Source organism: Rhipicephalus microplus, chromosome 2, assembly GCF_043290135.1.
Source record: "Rhipicephalus microplus isolate Deutch F79 chromosome 2, USDA_Rmic, whole genome shotgun sequence".
NCBI lineage: Eukaryota > Metazoa > Arthropoda > Arachnida > Ixodida > Ixodidae > Rhipicephalus > Rhipicephalus microplus.
In genome coordinates this window covers 257,116,163-257,142,474 of record NC_134701.1, presented here as the reverse complement: position 1 = coordinate 257,142,474, position 26,312 = coordinate 257,116,163, and the positions used below count along the sequence as shown (strand labels likewise).

Sequence of the window (26,312 nt, the reverse complement as noted above, 5' to 3'; positions counted from 1 at the left end):
TACGACCGCCATTTCGTACAAAGCGACCTTTCATGGATCATCTTTCTCGTTGGATATTAAATGGTCGGAGGCACAAGCATCGAAGCCAGCACCCGCCACTGTTAACTGACTACCAGCATAGAAAAAACTAAGAAAGCCCGGGCAAAATATGTATATGTGGCTCCCCCAATGGTCGTGCGAAGAAATTAAGATTGGTCGGGATAGCCCGCCCCAGAATATTCTTTCGGACCAAAACGCAGGGCTTTTTCGGACCGTCGGCTCTGCTTTAATTTGGACTCGCCGTTATCTCCCTCGCCATTGTTGTGTGGCGCTAGCGCTCTTCGTCTGTGCTTTCTTTCAGTTTTTCTCGGGATTCCCCATTTTGTGTTCCCCATTCCCAAAGAGCCTCTAGCTTCTTTCCAACCTTTCCCGACTAGTTCCCGCTGTTACACGGTCGCCCCCTCCCTTTCATGTGCATCACGGCAAACACTAACAGGCCAGCAGTGCCTCCTGAAGGAACACTTGCTTCTTTAGTGCTCACTTACTTTTTTCCTCTCTTTATTACTTTTCTGTCTTCCCCTCTGAAGTTTGTGCTTTGCAACGTTGCTCCGAACTCCAAACCTATACTTATATTAGACTCCCTACAGACTTTTTTCTTGTCATTCGCTGTAGAAAAATCACGATAGGTTGAACAAAGCCAGAAGAGGAAGGGAGAAAATGGAGGTCCTAGAAAGAAACGAAAACAACGGGGTGGCTCAAAATTAATTTAAGCGCCCGAGCCGGAGCATTCGAGCGTAAATACAGCTGGCTGCATCCTTCTGTTTGTTTTTTTTTTCTCTATCCTCTATAACCAACATGTTTCTCTCACTCGACCATTTCCAAACTTTTTATTTCCTCGCTCCATCGTTTCCGAGGTTGCTTTTTGTTGTCGTGCTCTGGGTCTTCCGCTTGCGTAACCCTTCCGCTTTTGTGCCCATTCCGTTCGGGCCACGTCTTCCTCTTGCATCATTTGGTGTTTGCCTTCGGTTCCCGTTCCGTTCCCATGCCCAGCTGCGTTCACTAATTCCACAGCGCCTAATGTGCGTGCTCGCAAGTGCGTGTGTACATCCACCCGTAAGGAGCGTGCAAGAGCTTAGGGTACGATTCTGGTTTGTGTGCTAGAACTTCCCCTTCGTCACTAAAAAAACAACAACAAAACGGGTCAAGTGTGCTCAGTCTAGTCATTTTAAACATTAAGGCGTGGTGCTCCTTAAGCTTTTCGTCACGCCGGGAAGTGAACTTCAAGTGTCGAATTCACAGTCCTGTATGAAGGACTCAGTAGAAATGTTTTTGTAATGAGTTTGGGCTAATACGAGGATATACATTACGCAGTTTTGTAGAAAAAGTTGCCAGCCAGAAACCGCATACTTAAATTTTTTTTTGTTGGTTGTACGGATGTCTCGGTTTGTTCTCGCGGCGACACCTTCAGGGGCACATTTGAAAGGCTTGTGTTTCATCGTTTAGGTCTTCGTGTTTTAGTGCATCGAAGTAGACTAAATCTCAGGCAAAATCACGTAATCGGACACGTGACTAAAATAACCTAGCATCACGCCACATGTAGTCACGTGACTAAAAATGATGTAACACTACCTGACAACTAGTCCCGTTACTAAAATTATTGCAACATTACCCAACAACCAGTAAAGTGAGTAGGAATCACGCATAATCACCTGACAGCTAGTAATTTTGAATATTCCTGCTATAAATCACGTAACTATACACGAGACTAAAATCGCGTAACATAACCTAATAGCTAGCTATTTGGTTATAGTACGAGGTTTTAGTCTCGTGTCTAGTTACATGGGGTACTCCCGCAAAATACCATGTTACATCTAGTCATGAAGCCAATTATACAGACGCTGCTTATAATCGTTTTCCACCTCGTAGCGATGAGCTCGCAAGATTTGCTTTGTGACTATCTATCAATCCTTTGTGCTGAATCTCAGATACGAAACCTGTGGAAAAACAAGCAGTCTAAATGTCCCAAGCTTTCTACGGCAGAGAAAAAAAAAGATGTAACTAGCTCATGCTTCCGACTTCTTTTTCATCGAGCCTCCTTCGTATTTTCGCGACCAGGGTCCTCCCTGTTCTGATCGTGTCAACACAGCGTGTATGCAGCGTTGGCCAAGTCATTTTCTGTGATTGCGTGACTGAATAAACAATGGCGTTCCCCGATTAATATGGCTCAGACATAGCTTGACCCCGCGGCACTGTAGGGGAGCTCCACCAAGTTCTGGTTCATTCAGCATTTCACTGCTTTTGTTTCTCAATGCTGCTGCCTTTAGCAATACAATATTGTATCACTTACGGCAGGGACATAAGCATACAGGCCAACTTTCTAAATCAAGAGGTATCTACACGCCTGACTTATATTGAGACGTCACCCTCCTGCGAAAATAAAGAAAGAAGTGTCCGTTGTGGCGCCGCTTTAGAATGTTACCTATTTTCAGCATCTCTTGCTAACGTCGTATATTTCTTGCTAACGTCGTATAAGCACAATGGCTCAACGAAATCTCATCTTCCGCACTGAAGTTAAAAGTGCGTCAATTTTTCAGTGGAATGCCAGAGGCATAAAGTCCCGTATCTCGGACTTTCGCCAATTTGTTCGGGCCAATCAATTCCCTATACTTGTCATACGTGAACCAAACGTATCAACACCTTATAGATTGTCCGGTTATGAAGCTTTTTGTTCAGCCGCTTGCGAAGAACGAAGCAAAGTAATTGTTTACATTCGCACAGACTTGACTTATATTTCGCACCCAATAAGTTCAAATGACGACAATCAGTACGTGTGTCTTCGTATAAAGAATAATGGAGTTTCGTTCACGCTTATTTGTGAATATATATCTCCGTCATCGCGATTTGACTGCGACAGATTAAAAGACATCCTAATGAGGACCGATGGGCCTTGGATCATCACCGGTGACTTCAACGCCCATCACATGCTTTGGGGGAGCACTAGGATGAATGCCAGGGGCCGGAACATTGTTACATTCGCTTCCGATTACGACCTTTCCATCATGAACGATGGTACCCAAACATATTTGCGGGGTCTCACGTATGGCAGTTGCCTTGACCTCACACTGGTGTCACGGTGCTTCTTCCACAAGGTAAATGGTTTTGCGATATTGAGACTCATGGGAGTGATTACGTAACCACCTACGTGAAGATCGATGGAATCAGAAAAAAATCTCTCTTCCGTTGTTTTCAGGCTGCAGGCGAGGCCAAGAAGGCCTTGCCTGCAGCCTGAAAAAATACCATCGCGGAAGCTTTGCAAGCGTCCAAATTTAAATTACCATTTTCGTCTAAAATAACACAGTTTGACATCGAACTGGAAAAATTACGAGCTATACGAAGGCGTGCTGAACGACGATACAGACGCACAAGATCAATTTACGATCTGAGGGAAGCAAGATGGCTCCAGAAACAGATTCAACGGCGCATTTACAAGCAGGAGAGCTAACGCTGAAAAGCATTCTGCGAATCTCTAGACCCTCATAAACCGCTGTCATATATCTGGAGAACAGTTCGTGGTCTTCGCTCCTCTCCGCAACAACGGCACCCTTTTAAAGCTTTGGCACTCTATCATGGAAAAACAGAACTCGAGGTGGCTGAAGAATTTTGCACGAGAGTTGCCGGGAATATTATGAACAAGAGCATCGACGCCGTGGTCGTTCCTGAGACGCGATTACCAGAAATGGATATTCCATTCACCATGGAAGAACTGGAAGGTGCGTTAGTCGCTTCTAAGCGCATGTCATCGCCAGGTCCTGATGGTATTACTTATAGTGCGTTGGGACACCTTGGACAAAAAGCCAGAAAAGAACTTTTAACATGCTTCAACAACTCCTGGCACAGCGGCAGTGTTCCCCGAGAATAGAAAATCAGTCGATTAATACCACTTTTGAAATCGGGAAAATCGCCATTGTACTTGACAGCGTATCGCCCTATTGCCCTCGCAAGCTGCTTCGGAAAAGTGATGGAAAGAATGGTTCTATTTCGTCTAGAGTGGTACTTGGAACGATACACCAAATGCCCTTCTTGCATGGCAGGCTTTCGTCGGGGCCGCTTCTCCATCGACTGTGTCCTTGACCTATCGACATTTGTTCAACAAGAAAAAAGTCGCAAGCGCATATCAGTAGCACTCTTTCTTGACGTGAAGGGTGCATATGATAATGTAGCTCACGATGTCATCCTCACTTCTCTCGCAGCAATGGGCATTGGTGGACAAATGTTTCAATGGATAAAAGATTATATAACTGGCAGGGGTTTCTTTGTGCAAACATATGAGGGTACAACTGGTGAACATTACACCTACTGCGGAGTACCTCAGGGAGGTGTTGTAAGCCCCACATTGTTCAATGTGGCCCTCATTGGTCTGGTGAAGGTTCTGCCAATGTCGGTGTGCCTATCCATATACGCCGATGATATTTGCCTTTGGAGTGCTGCAGTTACTCGAACTCAGGTGCGTGCACGAATACAGCGTGCAGCAACCCTCACAACAGCCTACCTTCAGAAACAAAGCCTAACTATATCAACTGTGAAGTGCGCGTTGATGGCGTTTACACGCAAACCAAAGACGACATACCCTATTTACATCAATGGGCAGAGTGTCAAATATGCACGGACGCATCGTTTCCTGGGCATAATAATCGACAGAAGTCTTTCGTGGAGCCCACATTGTGCGTACTTGAAGAAGAGAATGCTATCTATTGTGCATATAATGAAATTCATGTGCGAGAAAGCATGGGGAACTTCTGTGGCCTCCATGCTACAGCTGTACAGAGCCCTATTTCTGGGTCTATCACGCTACAGCTTGCCGGTACTGACTAACACTTGCAAATCCAATACTCATTCATTGGAGAGTTTGCAGGGTCAGGCACTGCGTATCTGCCTAGGACTGCCCCGATGCGCTTCTACTTATGCCACAAACATGCTTGCCAAAGACCATCCGGTCAGGACATATAGAGTTGTGGATTGCCTCAGAGCGCACATTCGACATGCTAGCCGTGTCCCCGACCACCACTTGGCCCTTCTAGCCTCCGGAAGACCACGTGCTACGTTTTCAGACGTCATAGCCAAGCACCTAAACAGCATTCCATCAGGATATACGCCAGCTGTGAGAATGGCATGTCCTTTGTGGTGCCTCGACCAGCCGCAAGTACGTCTAGAAATTCCGAGAATCAAAAAGAAAAGCAATCACTCCAGAGTAGCATTGAAGCAAGCAACACTGCTATTATTACATGAGTTGTACTTAGACCGAACGCAGATATACACTGATGGGTCCGTCTCGTCCAGCAGCTCATCAGGTGCCGCTGTAATTCCGGCTGCAGCAATGACAATCAAGTTTAAGTTGTCGCATATGACTACATCTACGGCACCAGAGCTTGCTGCTATAAGGGCTGCTTTACAATATCTCGTTCAAGAACGTCCAGGAAAATGGGTCATATTCTGTGATTCGAAGGCAGCGCTTCAGAGTTTGCAGTCTGCCATGCGTAGGAGGAATCATGACCAATTGGTACAAGAAATAAGACATTTCCATCATGAAGCTCTAGCACGAGGGCATGATAATATATATCAATGGCTGCGTGGACATATCGGTATTACCGGGAATCAATTAGCCAATGATGCAGCCCGCTCAGCCCATGAAGGAACCCGTGTAGCCCCGATTCTTCTATCAAGGAATGATGCAGCAAAACAACTTTACCTGCTGGATCGAGATCTCACACGCACGTTCTGGTCGTCTACCAGCTGCCAAAGGTGTCAATTTTATGAACTAGATGCTTCGCTCAAGCTAAAGCTACCATCACAACTTTCCCGCTGCGATGCGACACTGTTTGCCGCCTTTGGTTGGGCGTTGCATTTACAAAGGTGTACTTCTTTCGCATTGGTATGGCAGACACTTCTACATGCGACTACTGCGAAGCCGAAGAGACCATCGAACACGTCCTGTGCAGCTGCGCTTGCTAAGACACACAGCGATGCCAGCTCCGGATGGTTTTGAATCAACTTGACCCCGGACCATTTTGTGTGCAGAAGATACTAGGACCTTGGGCATGTGCCTCAGTTGCGCAGAAAGCAACTAAAGCACTGCTACTTTACCTAAAGTCAACAAACCTGAGCGACCGCCTGTATCTGTGTGTGCTCCCCGAGTGTGCTCGTGATTGTGTGTACCTTCTCATCTCTCTGCAACCTCTTTTCTCCCCTTTATCCCTTGCCCAGTGCAGGGTAGCAAACCGGATGTGCGTCTGGTTAACCTCCCTGCCTTTCCTTGCATCTTTATCTCTCTCTCTCTCTTCAGGAGCAAAAGTACCCGGACCAAAGATCTCTATATGCCCGATTTCAATATGTTTATGATTTGCAGCTTACATGGGTGACAGCGTCTAATTAAATATCGTACCAAAGTTTGTGTTTCCCTATTTTCAGTTTGTACCCTAGACATATCTCCTTGCAATGACCACACACGAAATAATAAAAAAATCTTATACGATTACTAGTTCGCTGCTTACGTGATTCTTCTGGTACTTCTTAGACAAGTTAAGCAAGCATGAAACAACTATGACTCCATATATGAGATTAAAGAACGTCTGTTGGAATCAGCAGCGTCAATCGCTGAATAAGAAGTCTAATGTCGATACCATGATGATTTTGCATGTTTTTTGCCCTTTTAGATTACTTCCGTGTATATGCATCAGATGTTCTTTATAGGCTTTGCAAAGGATGGTTATGACACGTAGCTTTTTATATGAAGGAAGCAATTGTTAATATAAGGGCTCACTTTCTCTTGTTAGACACAATATAAATGAGAACTAATCGACAATAATGACAAGGAAAGTAAAGGGGGTCGTATAGGGAATAATTTCAATGCAAGTGTGAAGAAATGAAACTCGACGAAAAGATAACGTGCCACCACCTAGGACCGAACCTGCGAACGTTTGATAACGCATTCGATGCTGTTTTCATATAAACTGGTGGTCACGTTTCGCTTGACGTGTTGCGATCGAACTAAAATCATTTTGCATAGTTGATTTGAGTAGTGTCAGTTTGTGCTTCTGGTTACTATCCTGAAACGTGGAAGCTTTCTTTCCTCTACCTTGATAGAACTCTACATGCCTCACAAAAAAAAAGTTTTTTCTGAGCTGGATATTATACCCATACCACTAATTATTTCCTGTTTGTGTTCGCGATTCAGCAGTCATGTTGAAGAGAAACAGAGGAATACAACGACCTTGTTTGTTATGTTGTTCCTCAAGGAATGACGACACTACGTCTTATAATATCCACGAAATTAATTCGTGCACCAACCACTTCCATGAGATTACTGCTGCGGTGAAAGCGAAATGCATGTTTCTTACGGAGTATGTCGCATTCTTTGCATAAGATGCGCTATATAAAGGTTGTGCTTATGCAACTAGTACTGAGGTGTGTTTTTTCCATCTCTGCTTTCAGAAAAATAATTGCCCAGAGCACTTCAGCCAGTTTTTATGATAATTTTTGCAGAGATTACGCTCAGCAGACGAGCCAGGAGGATTTTGTGAAAACAAGCATTTTCATCAAAACCAGTTAACGTTGATGTTACGTGTAAGTTAAAAAGAATAAAAAAACATGTTTACACCATTACCTGCACTCTTACAAACTGTAAGGCCCACATAAGTACTATCATCGTGTGAGACCCAATCTCTTCCCGTCTGTCTTCGTCAAGTGTTGTGGCCGTAACTCACGCGAACACTCGCGTAATTAAATCTGCTATATTCTCATACACAAATACTCTCGAAAGTTAGCGGGCAAGGGTGGCTGGCACATTAACGGCACATCTAATGGTATGCAGCTCTAAGGGTGGGATGAGGATGTTGTTGGTTCGACTCCCAGCAGTTGTAAGCAGCTTTTTTTCTAAATATTTATTTGAGATTTTCTTATCTGTTGCCTCATGACGCTCTAAAAAGAGCAAATACTGCTCATATTTCCTTGGTTTCATCTGACTGAGACACCCCCAAAGAAATAGAGCTTCCAGTTCAATATGTTTATCTTTTTTTAGAACAATTACCCAAAGCGGACAAACGCAACCTTGTTGGTAAGACAGCAGGCAATATTAGGTAAACACACGGATGAGAGGGAGTTCAGCTTATCACTCGCCTTGTGTCCTCGGTACCAGTCTTTGCGTTTCATTGAGCTAAGTATTACTCTAATACCCAAGATATTTCAAAATAAGAATAAATGCCGATCTGTTTGTGGCGTCAACATGGGTGTGTCAGGTGCATTTATTACCTTCCACCTTTTCGCACATGTTCACCTCACATAAATTGAGCATGTTTCTGTATTTGATCGTTCATTTGCGGTTGTCATTTCCAGCGGCCTCCAAGTACCACATGTTCCCCGAAGGTGAGCTCTACATTCGGGACGTAGACAAGAGCTTCTCCTACCGGAGCTACCGCTGCCAAACGAGGGACAAGCTCACGGGGGAATCCACCAGGAATTCTCTCCCAGGCCGGCTCATCGTCACAGGTAAGATAGCGCTCCCTTCTGCCGATATGTAGGCAAACAGGAGAGACAAGGGACGAGTATGGGCGATTCGCACGCAAGCGCGGTTCAGCGTGGCTACAGTCAGACGCATTGGAACACCTCAGCTATCAGCAAGTTCAATGACAGCATAATTGTTTTCTCTCGCATTAATTCATGCGCTACATATTCTTTGCCAAGAAGAAGAGGAAGAAAAACAACAACTGAACCATAAATCACGTACAAGGGAGATAGGCTGCCAGACTATGCATGGACGTCAACCGTTTCCCTGACTTTCTTTGTGGCCCAAAGTTGGACGCCTGGAATGTTACACGGTGGATTTTTTTTTTTTTGTTATCCACGCCATAGTTTAGGGAGTGACCGAAATATTAGGTGATAGCTCACCCGTGTAACTCGAGGGAACATAAGCTTGTCTATTAGCGTGCGTAGTGAGCCTTGTGCAAAGTGAGATAATGGCAGCGACGAAGACAAGCACTAACTTCCAACTATTATTTATTAAAACAGCACACAAATATGTACCTGTCACATTGAATCACATCGATATCACTCATAGCACAATGGTGAAAAATAACTAAAATACGCTGAGAAAATATACAGAAACAGGGCTGTCGGTGTAATCAAGTAATCTGGTTCTTTTTTGTCTGTTTGTGCGATGGATGGCTTGCTGACGCAGCTTCTGCATGTGTTGCTCCTGCGTAGTTTCACGGCTTTTCTTAAAGTTTTTTTGTTTGTTTTTTCACCTGTGCTTTAACGGAGGGACTTGTGATCTAATGTGACAGATATATTGAACTCTGTGTTGGCGTAATGACAGATAGCCCGAAGTTAACGCTTGTCCTCATTTCTGCCTTCTCCACATTGTGCTACGTTTTGAGCTGAAGTTCTACAATGACCAAAAATCAACTAGCACGCTCCCACACCCTGCTTGAGCTATAGAATAGACGCTCGTTCTTGAGTTATATTTCGCTAGTCACGAAAACATGTGCTTTATTGCGACGAAAAGAAAATTGTAGCTTTGCGCAGAGAGAGGCGTTGCCGTACTCACTGAAGTGAAAAAAGAAAAAAATTATTTAAAGTTCTGCGCTATCACAAAACTTACCGGTAATTCGTTTACTTCCTGTACTTCGCTGCAACTTACAAACAGGGCTAACCTGGCAGTCTATAAAAAATTGTCATGCACGTAAGTCCTTGAAGAAGTAATGAACACAGCGCAAAGTTTTTGTGCGCGCATGCATGACCTGAAAGTCGTTAGTTTTCCACCAATCTACTTTATATGAAGGGTAAATAAAAGAAAATTGGGTCCAGCTATTGTGAAACTTTAATAACAATGAGAAACTACGGCACTCCTACTTTATTAACCTGTTAATCTGTCATTCTGTGCTCTTTTTCTTTGAAACAAGATTTCACCGCAAGGAAAATCAAACAGCCCAAGAACTACCTAAATAAAAAAAAACATGTTATTTAAGGAAAGAACAAGGCTTCGGGCGCGTGTTAAAAATCAGCCTTCCACTGTTCCGGTGCCTCATTTGGTGGGAAGAATGCGTGCGCTCTCGCGAAACTCGCTGGCAGGCACGCTACGGTGTATCCTGTTTTTTGTATTACGCGCGAGTTGTTGGTGGCTGAAAGTGTCGTTGAAGTGCTGGGGAAGGGGTTTCGTGAAAAGCCCATGTCCTCGCTCATGCTTGTCCAGCGTCAGCGTAGCAGTCAGGGTATCTGAGAAAACAAACACGGCTTTCCTTTACGCCTTCCTCTGTCTTTAAATCCCGCCAGAAAAAAATAAAAATTGAATGATTGAAGACAAAAACAATGAATGAGAGCGATGACAGGATAATACTATACGACGTCTGCGTTAAAAACTAGAGCGCCAAAATAATACGTGGTAATAAGGAAAGTCAATATAAGAAAAGGCGAGCAACGGGGCTCTCGAATTCGAAGGCAGCAGTACAAACCTATTTTTATTCGCGTGTGTGCGTGCGTGCGTGCGTGCGTGCTAGAAAGAGAGAGTCATCAATTTTTTGCGCTGTCCTCAGCCCGTCGTTGTTTGCATCGTGTTTCTCGCAATCGAATTCGTGCGCACACATCTTCACTTACGGGCACTTGACAGTGTTCCTTGTTCATCCAGCTTCAAAGCGTACTCGACTGTTGTTAAAAGGCTGTTTAGTAATTTTGTGAAGGAAAAACGTAGAAAGACGAGTGCCCCCCAAAAAAATATAAGGGGAGGAAGAAAAGGATACAACAGCTACAGCAAACACTATATGATAACAGGTGACAAGCCCATCTGGCGACGCGGGCTGCAACTAAATGCGGCAGCCAAGTTTTTCTTATTTCGTCTTGAGTACAACTCGCATTATGTAGTTTCGAGTTTACACCAGGAGCATTCTATGTAGTGCTCTTATTCCTGTATACTTTTTTGTCGCATTCCGCACTCCAATGCTGAGTTTTGCGACTCCTAGTGGACAGAAGTCCACCATTGCGGGTCACCGAAATTCTCCTCCCATCATCAGTTTCGTTAAGCCTATCCCATTACTCTTGCGTAAGTGGAGGAGGGCAAGGCCAAAACAGATCGTGACGGTGAGGTCTTGCCATTTACATCGCGGTTAATGAGTTTCTAAACTCAACTCCTCCAAAAGCACTCCCGAGTTTGTTGCTGTTTCCGATGTTCATTGCGAACTGCCTTGTTTCGCAACATTTAAAGAGAGAAGAGCCGGAAGGGAGCGTGGAGAGGGTGAAGGAGTAAAGCCCAACATTGACAACAGAGCCCTGTATGTACGCTGCAGCAGAAACTGATGCAACAAACTCGGCACTGTTTCTCATTGTGCCGGAGCTGAGACGCGCCGTCATTTAATTTAATTTAGGCTGCGTTCCTATCGTTGATGTCTTCCTTTATTTGCCATTTTCCTCTCGTTGCCTTGTCGCATTTCGAAGCTGTTAGAGGCTCTAAACAGGAGAAGGAGAGAGAGAAACAAGCGGCAGAAATAACTTTGGCTCTATGAGGGAGAGATTATCGCAGCTGACTGGAGAACGTGTCCGAAATGCAGATCGCCGCCATGAATCTATGGCGAAGACCAAACCGGCTTGAACGAAGTGGTGCACAGAAACTCGCTCCATTTAAGGAGTCTGAATTTTCATCTCTCTCTCAGCTTACCCAGGAATAGCGACGTGGATTTTGTAGACTTTAAAAAATGCTCCAATCTTTGAAACAGAAGTCAGGGCTTTTCAATAAGGCAGCCGCAGAGAAATTTCTTTGGTTTTCTTTATTATGTAACTGTTCGGGATGTAACTGTTCTGAATGTAACTGTTCGGGGTGTAACTGTTCGGGGTGTAACTGTTCGGGATGTAACTGTTCGGGATGTAACTGTTCGGGATTGTCAGAGGATACGTATACTTTGTACAGTGTCATAACTTATTTTTTCTGGACATTCGAGAGTGCCGACGTTTCGTCGGCCAAAGCCCCACATTTCTTTACGAGAAATATAATCATGTTTAGGCATGATTATATATACGCGTCCCCGCAATAGTGAAACGAATAAATGTACCTGTTTTAAAAAAGGCGAAGCTTTCACCGAAATGTCAGCGACAAACTTAATGTAGCATTCTTCAAGGGGAATCTTTGTTTTATTATTATGTTACAGCCGGAAAACTACAGGCACCTATTTCATCAACATAATTTAAATATATTTATAGTAAGTGAGAAAAAGAAAAGACTCGCGAAAAAGTTTATATTTTATGCCCTGATTAGCGGTATACATATAGGCTTGGTTAAATAAAATCTGCAAGTGAGTTGTTGATGTCCCTTGCAGCTGTGAAAATTTAGTCTCTCGACGCCTTAAGTAAGGGCGTATGCTTCGCTTCGCTCAAATATGAGCTATCCGGGCTTTGCCCGTAAAGAGCGCGCATGGCATAGTCTTGTCTCTGGTACGAACCACTATCAAGTTCGGAAAACAATCAGTGTTACTATACTAAAAAATAAGATAAACTAATAAGTGGGCAGCAAGCGCCCATTGATAGCGGTACGAAATCCTTCCGGGCTGTCCACTCGTATTTAAACTACGAGCAAGAAAGCAAACCGCAGAACGCGCATGCAAATGAGTCTTCCTTACGCCCATAATTAATCTTATATTAACGATTCGTCTGTGGCAGGGTCATCTCTTTCACTATCCGTCGTTATCTCTCGCCGAGACCTTCTACTCGCATTGTCGAAGCTTATTTTACCTTAATTGGTTCTGTTATAAGCGTGATTTTTCTTCCGCAAATTAGAGCACTCGCGAGAAGGGTTATCGCTGTGTGTCGTGTCCAAACGACTATGCTATTCTGCTCGGCCGCGCATGCCACTCGTGTATTCAGGACCCAAAGTGCGTAGATTATTCAAATTAAATCACGGTGCTGACTCGCTTGAGCGTCGCCACCGCAACCTCGTTTTTGACGGTGAGCGGGACGTGTACGCTCTTGACAGCATAGACACAGAGCGAAGTTTTTTTATTTATTTAACCTGATGTCTTTATTACTCTTTGCTCGCTTCTTGGGTGACCAAGCAGGGGAATAGTCGTGTCGTCAGCTGTGACTTGAGATGCACTAAGTACTGGCCTTGTGCATAAAAAAGGAGATCGCCGAAGCAACAGATATCTTTTTTTTTTCATTTAGGGCGGTGCGGGGATGTTTCAGGAACTAAGATATATCGCCGAAAGTATGTGGTACCAGCACTCTCAGACTTCCACATTGTTTTGTCATTACAGGTTGGAAGACCGTCGCGAGGACGTGGCGTTTGTTCGAGTTACAATGAAACAAAAACTAATGAAAAATTAGCCCATTTAGCCCTAAATCGCGCAAAGATGGCTGAATCAGCGCTGACAGGCCTATTTTAACTTCTCTTGTTGGCCATTGTTACACACAGCTTAGGTGATTATTCAGCACATGCCGGTTCATTACGATGATATTTTTTTATCTACTACACGCGATAAACCTTTAGCACAACAGCTCTGCTGTGAAATGGCATTAGTTGTGTGTTGGCTTACCTCTTGTGTTCATGATTGCACCCCATGGCCTTTTGTAACATCAAGTGAAATTATAGTGGCAAGTTTATGCAATGTTTCTAGCAATTTTGAAACAACGAATGAATTGCCGCATAGCGGTCACAGAAATAGCTACTTTAGAGCGAGAACTAATGCCAGTGTATGCACGAGCTTCATACAGAACGTTAGTCTGCCCGATAAAGAAGGGTACCGTCGACAAGTATTTGCCTGATATTCGTCTTTATCGTTTTGTACGTATTTCCTGTTTGTACAACGTACTGTTTTCAACAAGGTACTGCCCTGAGAGGTAAAGAATCCGCACTGTTTGTTCCACGTGCGCTGAGTGACTGACTTCTGCGCTGAGAAAAGGAGGAATACTTCCAATTTCTAAAGACGTCGTATGAGACTACATTGTTGTGAACGTCTTATTTGCGAACACAAAGGACGAAAAATTCCGCGTACTACGCATCGTGCCTGTGGCATGTGACCAATCACAGGCGGGGAGTTATTCTTCGGTATTTTTATATGAAGCTACATGCATTACTGGAGCAGAGATTGTAGCATGATAATGTTTCCTTCTTTCTTGAACTAAAATATAAACGCGCATTTCTCTTTTCTTTATTGACATTTGCTGGGAGCTGTAATTTTTACACACATCCCCTTTTTTTCGTTTTTGTCATGTTTCTAGGGGAGTAGACGGCCGAGCATATTGATGAGTCACGATGTTAATATACTACGCAGATAAAAACAGGGGCGACTAAAAGACAGCAAAAAAGCGTAGTCTGTCTCTGTCTTTTCACTGTTTTTGTTTTGATTTACTCATTATACCAGGATCAGATTTTTAAGGGAGACATGGCACTTGAAATCTTTTTTTTTTCACAAACTTGATCAATTATGATGGAACTTGCGGAGTTCGTCTATTTGTGGGCTGATTTTAAATATTTAATTGTTCTCTCTTTCTCTAATGAGTAGTTTACAAGATTTTCACAAGCATCTATCTCAGTCTTTAAGGCTTAATTATCTCATTACCTGCAGTTTTCAAAGCATTGTAAAACCCGCATTACCACCAAATATGTTTATGCGTGCTGCAAAGTATAAATCAGTGCTCTAGGCCATTTTGTAGCAAAGTTGCGGGCTCTTCAACCAGACTTAAATACTCCGTCATCGATAACTGAAACAAAAGCTTCAAGTTAAAACATTTTCTTATGAGAGTATCATGACAAATTTTACCATACAGCATATTGTATCAGTTAATCTGAAAAACAAACGAAAAATCGTAAAGATAAGCCAGGTATAAAACAAAAATGTTGCTCGTTCATCGCAGAAAAGACAAGAATAATTGTTGGTTGTTCACCCTCAGTTTAAAGGGCAGGGTGGACGGGTCTTCGTTTTTTAATAGAATATTGAAAGAAGGTGATAGTATTAGGCTATGAAAAAAGGTAAAAAAGATTGCCAGCGACTTCATTTTTAACTGCTTTTCGCTCCTTACGTGCCACGCTATGTTATTCAGTTCTCTGTCCGCCAATATGTGTATCTGGCGGAGTACTGGTTGGCTTGTATAGAGGTCTACTGCACCCCGTCTATACAGATCGCCGATGAAAACGGCCCGTATTTACGTGGATGCCACGTTTCGACAGATACAACATTTCTGCTCCACCTTCATTTGCACTCAGATCCATGGCATGAAAACGAAGGCTTTTTGCGGAGGCTGTACTTCTGTTTCGGCTGTGTCAATTCGTTAATCACACAACGCTAAGCGCAGTAATGGTCAACTCTGTAAAAAGTAAGGAAATATGTTTGTCACTCAGGGCTAAATCTATTCCATTCTTGCCACATAGCAAAGTGCCTTTTCCTTTCTTTGTAGGTGCACGACTCGCTCATTTAGTTAAGCTTCCTTTTTTTTCTGTCACGTATCTTCAAAACTGCTGAAGAACTACACTATCCGATGAAGATCAAAAATATAAAAAAAATTGAGAAGGGAGGTGGCAGGGCGAATGGGGTATTTTTTTCTGTTTTTTTTTTACCTTATTGCTTGAACAGAGGAAAGAAATATTCCGCGCAAAGAGTCACAAGGCTGAAGTTCACTGCTTTTCGCAGAGTTTATAAAAGGCTGGGAAAATAATAAACTAATCTAAGGAAATGACTGTCAGCGTAATATTACGTTGGCGTAATATCTTTCAGACCGTTTCGTAAGGATTTCCGCGGGTATCGCGATTCGCCTGAAAGCGTTGCCACGCTTACTTCCTGTTTCTGTATAACCCAGCAAGCAGTTTAAGCCAAAGGAAGTGACAAAACACAATCTGCGATAATGGGGTATAAAAACTACACAAAGAGGGAGAGAAATCGAGCTATAGCTTTACGTGATTCAGTTCCAGTCCATTGTGCGGGTAACAATTCCTTTCAATCTGCTAGGGGCACGCTACCACACCTCCCTCTATCCATCTTACCTATCACCACCTTCAGGCCTCAGTCACAAGCCTGCGTTCCGTGCCTTTAGGGTTACTTTTCTCGTCGCCTGGCTTGGGCTTCAGTCACTAGCACGATGGAAATGACCAACTCTTGCGATAAAGACCTACTGGTACAAGAGAAAGAAAAAAAAATCTAGGGAAGCTTGGTAAAAGAGAAACAAAACAACAAGTTGCAAGTGGAGCAAATAATTAATAAAAGAGTGATGAAAAAATAATAATGGCCCCATCTCAGACTTTTCGCCGCCGTAATAAATCGCCCGAGACGACGACAAAGACCTGTTCGAAGTCGATAATTTTGGCTTAAAGCAGTGTGCCGCACCCATTGCTTCCCCGTGAGGGGATCCTTCTGTGTGGTTTGTTTCTTTTCTTTTATTCCTTCCGAAGTGAATGAAGCAAAAAGGAGAAGGACGACATGCTTCGGAAGCCTACACTCTCCCCCAATAATGACCCCTGCTCACAATATTGCTTCTGTTTCCGTTCACCCCCCCCCCCCCCCCCTTTATTACTACTTTTATATTCTCCCGTAGTATCCACGTTTACCCGTGACAAGAGTTGCGCTTTTGTAATGAACTTTCTTCTTCATTTATTTTTTTCTTTTCCTGGTGTAATAACAAGCAGGAAAATCAGATTTGATACCCTACCCTGTCTCCCATTACACCCTCAGGTAGCTTGTGGCGCGCAGTAAAACAGCTAGCTGACCGATGCCGTGCCGGATTCTTCAGCCGATAAAAAAAAAACAAAAAAACTGTGCATAATGCCTTGCTCTCTTACGAGCAAGAACAGCCCACACATTTAGTTTCTTGTTTCCTTTCTTCACCATCCACCCATCGCATCTCACGAAGGTCGTTTCATTCGCGGCCACTGTTCCTGCAATTATTCATTTCTTCGAAACGACGTGGTTGCCGTTTTTATCATATCCGGACCTTATACAGCACAAACGTTTACACGCGATCGGGAGAGGAAAGGCATTATCTTCGGCATCACAGACATTCCTGTTTCTGTCTATTTCATGTTTGATTTTGATTATCAATGTTGCTTCTATATGTACCACTGACGTAAGAGCGTAAAAATAAAAATAAATGTCCGGAAGATTTGTCTTTTTAGCCGTACTTTCTACGCATGAGCTTCTGAAATGCTTCATGAAGGCCGAGCAAAGTGAGGTATTACGAAAGATTGTCAAGCTTACAGTCTGGTAAAGAAGACCCCGTTAAGCTAAAGCTTACAGATCGTTCCTCGCCCACCGATGTAGTAATACCAGGAGAGAGAGAAAATGGAGTGGTTGTAAGTGTGCGAGAGTATGTGCTATGCTCTAGTTATATAGGTGGTTACTTTGCCGCTCACAAAAAATGGAGAAAAGAACGAATACTGTGGGCACCGTTCCTTCCCATGCTTTCGGAGGATGGTGGGAGTTCCGTTAAGAATGACGAGACGATCTCCTTGCGTCCTACTATCAAGAATGTATACCTCGAGCTCAGACTCAACAAGCGTCTCTACCCTCCCCCTCATCCATCACTCACAGTGCTAGAGTCTTGAATTTCACGGCACATAAAATTGAAATGCTTGATAACTCCCTCACGACTTTTTTTTTTGTAAAAGTAGATCTGACCCCTGCTGTCCAAATTGCTGCTCCACTTATGCCGACTCATGCTTTTTCTACAGCCCTACTGGGCCGCAATCCAGATTTCATACTCCTTCCATTCTCGTCATCACCTGAATCGACTGGTGATGACGATGATGATGATTACATCCGGAAAAATGGCGCAACCCACCACGGGTGATCGGACACGAGGTATGCGGCAGTAGAAGTTGTAAAACAAAATGAAATAATAAAAGGGAGAAAAAGAGGACGAAAATATGCGACAAAGATAATCTAAACAGGAACAAAAATATTTGTGATTATTTTGGTGTCCCTTAATGCAATATTACCTAAAGTTAAACACATGAACTAATTAACTGATAAAATTAAGGCGAAAAATTGATGAAGCATAATAATTGAAATGTACTGATAGTTTAACATGGCATTCTGTTTGATTCTTTTAAGTACATAAATATAGCATCGTAAATAATCCTGTCGCAGTTCTCTAGTGCCGATGACCCCAAGGAAGGCAATGCCGATGTAGAAGAGGCTCGACTAGATGGGCTCAGACGGGAAGAACAGCGTCGACTGGTAGCGCAGGTGGCCGAATTGCTCGGATTTTGTTAGTATATGGCTAAAAATATTGGCCTACTGCTACTACTACTACTATTACTATTGATACTATAATTATTATTATTACTAATACTTCACGTGTCAACATGTCTGAACACCTGGTACTTCAAAACAGCTCTTTCCAGGGGTTTATTTGTAATTCGAAATGCCTGAAATTTTATATAGCGAAGGAAATTGAAAATTGATTCAATGAACTGGTTTAACTAGCCAAGTACAGAGGGCTTTCGAGAGAGCAGAATAGACAAGTTTTTATCCGGTCGGCTACTACATTCCTCGCTGTATTGTTTATATCACCCTAGTGTTTTCGTGGACACGCCCTGATGATGCGGAAGATATCTATTTTAACAAGGAAGCCCTGAAATGCCAGGACGCACCCTATCCAGATGCACTGCAGTCGTGCTTCCTGAATCTGGTGGCTACAGCTGTCACTCCCGTAGAGCATGCTTGATTTAGCCTCTCAATAACATGCCTTATAGTAGGACCACTTGATCCGAAATCGCCACCTGGAAGATGCTTACTGCGGGGGGGGGGGGGGGGGGAGGCTATTGGTGTTCAAAACCTGTGCAGGGCTCAATAACAGTCGGGCAGGCACAACGTGACACCAAACCCTAACGCTAAGGTGCAAGCACGGTGAAGGCCCACAATTAGTCCACACTGTACTCCGTTCACAAAAGCCATTTTAAGAAGTCACGAGATTCCCGTATGATCTGCTTAAGCGTGGACTGAACGAAATTCGAGTTGCCATAGGAGACATAGCAAATGCATGTAACAGGGCCACTGGGCTTCGAAATGCGCATTTGTCCCCATGCTGCGCTGAGATTTGTGCTACTGCTGCTTTGAACACACACATTTGCGCCAAGTGGGCTCCGTGAACGAGAAGCGTGCTTAAATATAAGGAACCAAGGCTGCCCGGATTATGCACATATTCAAACGAACAACATGGTTCAGAGACTAACATTGCTCTACTGCTGCATTGTGTACTGGATTCAATTTGTGCAAACGAATAATGGACATAGTGTAAGTGTATATTATCACCGGGCAATACATCAAAACCGCATAAGCACTGCTGACCAGGACTGGTTAGCGACTTGATTAATATGTGAGGTTTAACGTCCCAAAACCAGCATATAATTATGAGAGACGCCTGAGTGAAGGGCTCCAGAAATTTCAACCACCTGGGGCACTTTAACGTGAACATAAATCTGGGCACATGAACCTGCAGCACTTTTGCTTTTATCGCTGATTAGTGGAGCAGCGAACAGGAGCGAAGAGCTATATCCTTCACAAACTAGTGCGATTTCTTCAGAAACACTGTAGCGGCTATTGCTAAAAAAAGAGCGCATATGCCATCATACCCCACACGCAAGAGAGACTCAAACAAGCTATCGCAAGTGCTTTAAGTTCTAGTTCAGAGAAAGGCTCGTTCGCTTTTTTTCTGTATTTTCTTTTCGCCGACAACATTTTGACTGGAGCGATTGCCGCACTCGCCGCGACGTGGGCGTGTTGTCCGATGTTGAGCGTGTCGCGTTGTCTTCGCCGAAGCCGGGCCCCGGCCAAAAGAGAATGCATTCATCTTCCTTATGAAAGAAAGGCGCCGCGGATGCATTTCCGGAGGCCCCCGCGTTGTTAGCTGGCGGGCGAGCAGACTTGGCCTTTCCCGTCCACTCGCACAGCGGCGGCGGGAAAATGCAATTATGGTATTGCATTTCGGGGCGCGAAAAATTGCGCCTTTGGCACGCCGCCCGTTTTTACCCGACCGGGCAGACATAGTTTCTGTTACTGCAACCGAGCCCGACTCGTAGACCCCCCACAAGTCGACAGTGAACGGAATGAAGTTCAAGGCTGGCTGGCTCTAATATTGACCACTGCTTATCGTCTCTGTACTGAGCTCTTCGACCTCATATTTTCTTTCCTTTTTTTTTCGTCATTTCTACTTTCCTTTATTGTGCAATTCTTTACCTCTGTCGCGAGACAATGTTACCACTTGAGTCAAATCGACCGCTTATAGTCAGAAACATTTTCAGATTAATGGTATGTTCAACTCTCTGGATACTAGGCGCTATTATGTTTCTGTGCAGTGCTTTTGTTCTTGTCTACTTCCGTCGTGTTTAATTTGTCTCGGGCTCCTTGTCAAAAAAAGATGACTTCTGTTAGGAAGGCCAAACTTCTTACGGCGTCCTGTTGTTCACATTTCCTAACACAAAGTCAGCCTTGCTTTCTCAGATCCAGGTTTCGTCTTTCTAGATTAACGACCTCGCGTTCGAGCCCCGCCACGATGGTCTAGTGGCTAGCGTACTCGGCTGCTGACCCGCAGGTCGCGGGATCGAATCCCTGCTGTGGCGGCTGCATTTCCGACGGAGGGAGCAATGTTGTAGGCCCATGTGCTTTGGTGGTGGGTCATATGGTGGGTTTAACGTCCCAAACCCACCATATGATTAAGAGACGCCGTAGTGTAGGGCTCCTGAAATTTCGACCACCTGGGTTTCTTTAACGTGCACACAAATCTGAGCACACGGGCCTACAACACTTCCGCCTCTATCGGAAATGCAGCCGCCGCAACCGGGATTCAAACCCACGACCTGCGGGTCAACAGCCGAATACCTTAGCCCCTAGACCACCGCGGCGGGGCAGTGTAAACCATAATTCGACTGGAACGTTGTGTTTGCCCGTTGAGTTTCGTCGTTTGTATTGTTCATGTTCTTTTTCCGATAATTTTAGTTTCCTTAATCTGCGGTTGCGTGGCTCATACACCAGTGTGACGGGTGCAACATCAGGCGATATTGTAGCGGCCCTGTTAAACCAAATATAAACTGTAACAACCAGACGCACCACACTGCTGAACAATTTCTGTACCGATGTACAGGTGCATCCAACAGAAACATAACAGTTTTGCTTTCCAGCTACACACACTTACCATAAGTGGCACCGAAAATGAGTGCTTGGAATGATTGTTTACACAATCCAAATTGTGAATTTTACATAAAGCATAAAATTGTCAGTAAATATGAGTACTGTAGCAGTATTGCCGGGAGCTATTTTTAAGACAATGTCTTTTGAGGCATATATATCTCTCCTAACAATACAATTCAGATATACTTTGTTTCTGGTTTTTCACATATTCTGCAACACGTGCAGTTGGTACACGACACTCGCACTATGAATGGAAAAAACTGCTTTTTCGGACTTTTACTTTGCCGCTACGTTCCCGTCGTACACGCATCGCTGACTGAGATGTGATCGGCTGATGTTTCCGTTAAAAGTGATCCTTTCGTCTTGGTAATCACATTTCCCACTCCACCATATGCAGCGTAGCCCGCCAGACATCTTTCTGGTTATAGGCTTCCTGCCCTTTCTGCCTATTTCCATCGTATTTATCAACACTTCGAGTTCAAGGTGTTAGGTTCATTTATCTAGAGTTATCTAAACGTTAATCACACAACTTTTATCCCAGACAGAATTTCACTGCCCTTTGGACACTGATGCAAGGAATACTGCTGCAAAGAAATGGGCAAGCAACACCATATACCGCAAACAACGGAATATCGTTGCTTCTTTCTCATATTTCAATCATCAACTGTCTTTCTTACCTCACAGTCAAGGAAATCTGTATACTCTCTTGTTCCTTGACTTTTGGAGAATGTTCCTTTGCGTTTGTGTATACGCTACTTGCGCATGTGCGTGGTGGCGAGCGCTTACCGTCTAAGCCAACGCATCGTTTCTGCGTTCTTTCGTGCGCTCCACATCTGGAGTAAAATTTCTTCCATGAAAAGCAAGAATTCTGTCTACGACCTTGTTCTCGAGGTTTTAAAAAAATAAGAGGGAGAGAAGATAACAAAAGGTGTCACGTCAGTGTTGAAGAACCGTAAATTTCTCGCGTCATTTCGTTTCTTTTGCTTTATATTTTCTTGTCTTCAGTTTGGCCGCGGGATACAACCTGCTTTTAGATAACGATTTTTCTCTTCTCATGCAAGTTTCCCTTGACAATGGTCACAAAGCTGATGAGCGTACTACCTGGCGTTGCCAAAATGTGGGCAGTTACAGCGCCTCCGCCTGACGTTTCTCGCTTTCTTTTTTTTTTAATTCTGCATAGATGTACATGAAATTAAGGAACGTTCAATACTTCGTTTTTCTTGGAAAAAAAGTGAATGGCGAGACAAAGAGTGGAAAAAGGAGATCGAAGGCGCCCCCCCCCCCAAAAAAAAAAAAATAAAGCAACATGACTAAAAAAACAAAATCAGGAAGCACACAAAAAACTAACCATTGTATGCGTCGAGACATTCTCAAAGAAAATGACCCTCTGTCCATGCCGTATAGTCTGCGGCTGCGGAAAACGATAACAACGAAAAAAATAAGGAGTGCAGCGTTGCATTTCGAGATCGCGAGTGAAACGCACTCCAACCCCACCCCGCCCTCCCTTTCGCCGCCGCCACCACGAGGACCGTTGGCCGCCCGTGTTTACGTAACCTTTGCGCCGTGTCCTTTTGCACTCAAGGAATTTAATTATACTGAAACGTGGCAGTTTCGTAAGCATGCTCCCAGTCCAATCATACGTTAAAGTACTAAAGCTTAAATATTTCTTGTTAAGCAACTTTTAATTTTTCTTCTTGTTTTCGACATAGTGTTTCTGCAGGTATTTTAAAGGTAATCGGGTGGACAATATCGTGTATCTATTCACCATTTCATAAACGCCTCCCTGGGTGCCGCAATATCCCTTCTTGGGCTGTGCGAATTGGCGCGTCCCCTCGAAAAGGCACTGCAACGCTGCGCCCTTAGCCTTTGTACTCCCCCGCACAGCCCATCATGGCGGTGTTTTTTTCCTTCCTGTGAAAAGGTGTATACTTTTATGGGTTCCAATGAGGGGAACAAAAGGTACTTGAACTTTAAAAAAAGAATCTTTGAAAAAATAACAAAGCGTGAGACATGCAAGTGGGAGCTGGCCCTCTTTAGCGAACGCCTTTGTTCATATACGCGCTGTTAAATGCTGGGATGAGTAATTCTGTGCATACTTGTGCGTGATGCGATGTATCTACGTACTTTAGCCATGATTGCGCAAGGATAACCACTCGACACTTTTGCAACTGACTGTTTTTATGGTACATACAAAGAAGTCATCTTAGGCTACGTACTTTTGTTTCTGCATCTTTCTCTCGTTGTTCATTACAGGATTTCACGAAGAAGGTAGAAAAAGATGGCCACAGTACTTTTGCTCCTGTATTTATAGTACTATGCTGCAAAGCCAGTGCAATCTGTCTAACAGTATAAGAAAGGTCATTTGTAAATTGCGAGCGACTCCAAACTACGGGTCTTTTTTTTTACTTGAGCGCATTTTCTGCTATCTATCTATCTATCTATCTATCTATCTATCTATCTATCTATCTATCTATCTATCTATCTATCTATCTATCTATCTATCTATCTATCTATCTATCTATCTATCTATCTATCTATCTAGCCGCCTACGAAACATATTTGAAGAACATAGCTGACCAGTCATGACACTAAAATGATCACATGTATGTCATGACTGTCATCATTTACATTTCATAGTATATCTGCTCTTGTGGTGGCTTTGTTCACATGACATTGTAAAACTGGTATGGTATGACACGACTGCATGGCGAATATAGGTGGCAGACCCTAACTTGAAAATCATGACATGCATGTCATGTAAGTCATGACTACACGCCACACGCATGGTGCGCTCGCAGTCATTTCACTAGTTTAGCTTATGCCAAATCAGGTACTACGGGTTGTGAATGTATGACGAAGGTATATGACTGCTGCAAATATGATAATCATGAGATGCGTGTCATGTTCGTACATTGCAATATGCCACACTCATGATTCGCTCGCGACCGTTTCGCTAGCTTCACATACACCACATTTGGTGTTATGGGACGTGCATGGATGGTGAAGGTATGATACTGGTAAAACAAGATAAACATGAGATGCGTGTCACGTATGAACATGACAACAAGCTACGATCATGATGCGCTCGCGGCCGTTTCGCTAGCTTTACATACACCACATTTGGTATCACAGAACGTGAATGAATGACGAAGGTTTATGACTGGTGCAAACATGATAATCACGAGATGCGTGTCATATAAGAACATGGTTATATGCCACACTCATGATGCGCTCGCGGTGGTTTGGATAGCTTCACATACACCACATTTGGTATTGCGGAACGTGCATGGATGGTGAATGTATATGACGGCGACAAACACGATAATCATGAGATGCGTGTCATATAAGAACATGACTACATGCTACGCGCGCTCACGGCTGTTTCTCTAGCTCTACAGATAACAAATTTGGTATCACGTGATGTGAATAGACGACAAAGGTAAATGACCTGTCCGAACATGATAATCAAGATATGCGTGTCATGTAAAACTATACTTCATGCTACGCTCTAAGCATGCTCGTGGTCGTTTGGCTAACCCCACATATATACCAAATTCGGTATCACATGACGTGAATAGACGACAATAAAGACACGTCCAAACATGATAATCTTGACATGCGTGTCATGTAAAACTTGACCACAAGCTACGCTCACAGCGTGCTGACGGCCGTTTCGCTAGCTCCACATGTACCAAATTTGGTATCACGTGACGAGAATAGACGTCGAAGTTAAATAACACCTCTAAACGTGATAACGTTGACATGGAAGTCTTGTACGGCATAATTTACGTCCACATCGCAAGATTGTGCTGATTTTAAAGCGACATATCAACCTTCCTCATTCATGCTTTGCATATCATGGATTCCTATTGTACGTGAAATCTGCCAATTTTTGACACATTCGTAGTGCTCTTGGTCAGTGAGGTGGTGTCGTTCTCTTGGAATGGTAATGCAAAGCAACGCATTATTTCTCTGGCCTCGATGACTAGAACCTCCAACGCATGTTGCTACGCGTCCGTCCCACTCAGCGCGTTTTCAATACAAGTGCAACTTTGTAAAACCTCAACACACTATAACGTTGCGACCTCAGCCCAAGCGTTTACATCACTAAGCGTCCAACTAAAATATAGTTTATTATAATCCAAACTGCATATGTATGTTGTAGTTTAATATACTGCAAACCTGAAAGCTCCGAGACGCGCGCCCGCCTCACCTGGGTGTAACACGACAAACATCAGCAACTACCACAATTTTTGTTTAATCATTGATCAAGGACGTTGGTCATCGAAATGAACGTGTACCACCAAGCGCCAACTTTGGTACATCCATGTTAAACAGTGCCATATCTTCCGCACACCAATTGACACTCCTATTTGACCTGGAAAATTGATAGATGAAGAATAACTTCATATTTTATGTTATTTAGCTTATATTCTTCGCGTCTCTGTCGCAAGCCCTATTTACACGTTTTGATTCACTTACCTCGTTACCAGGGGATAAGTTACAGGATTAGCTGTGCATCTCGTATAGCCTAGAGAGCACTTGTGCATGCACGTGTTATACCGACTTAGTTAGGGCTTATTCGTACAGCACGTACCTTAACTTGTTTTTCTTGATTTTTTGTCGTTTTTGTAGAAACCGTGAAGCGTGAACACACAACGTACCAAAAATTTAAAGGCGTGTCCTAGAAAAAAGCGGCGCCTCCTTCAGTTCAACCAATGCGCTGAGCTAGCGAGCGAGTTTATTCTAAAGCGGAGGATGATTTCCGACCGAGTGACGCGTGGTGTTCCCTGAAAAGGCCTAATCTACGACTAACAGGGTTCGCGTGTTTAGGAGGACCACCTGCGCGAAGAGATTAGGATGCAGTTCAGGTCTGTGGACTTGCCTTCGCATTTGAGGGCGAGGTAATTGCACACGTGGTTCACGTCCCGGCATTATAGGGAGCCGGGGACGCGAATATAACCAATGTGTGACGCCATGACACTCTACTCCACTTTGCAAAACCTGCGTGTTAACATGACACTGCCAGTTACGGGGCAAACAGTGAAAGTTCTCGAAGATGAATGCGGGTATTCAAATTCTGTCAGTGATTTTACGACATTATTAAACATCAGAAAAGCTATTTGGGCTGACAAAGGCGGCAAAGGACATTAATGATGGGATGTCGATTCAGCCTGAAAATTG

The 26,312-nt window shown here is 43.7% G+C and overlaps 1 protein-coding gene across 2 annotated transcripts in view; it reads left to right on the top strand.

Moving 5' to 3' along the window:
• The window catches only part of LOC119170077 (cell adhesion molecule Dscam1-like), a 295,537-nt gene that overhangs the window by 167,516 nt on the left and 101,709 nt on the right, over positions 1–26,312 (top strand). For both annotated transcript variants that reach the window (XM_037421113.2, XM_075880186.1), the window contains exon 4: positions 8,368–8,520. In XM_037421113.2, coding sequence (XP_037277010.2) covers positions 8,368–8,520 — 153 coding nt within the window. The remainder of the gene's footprint in view (positions 1–8,367; positions 8,521–26,312) is intronic.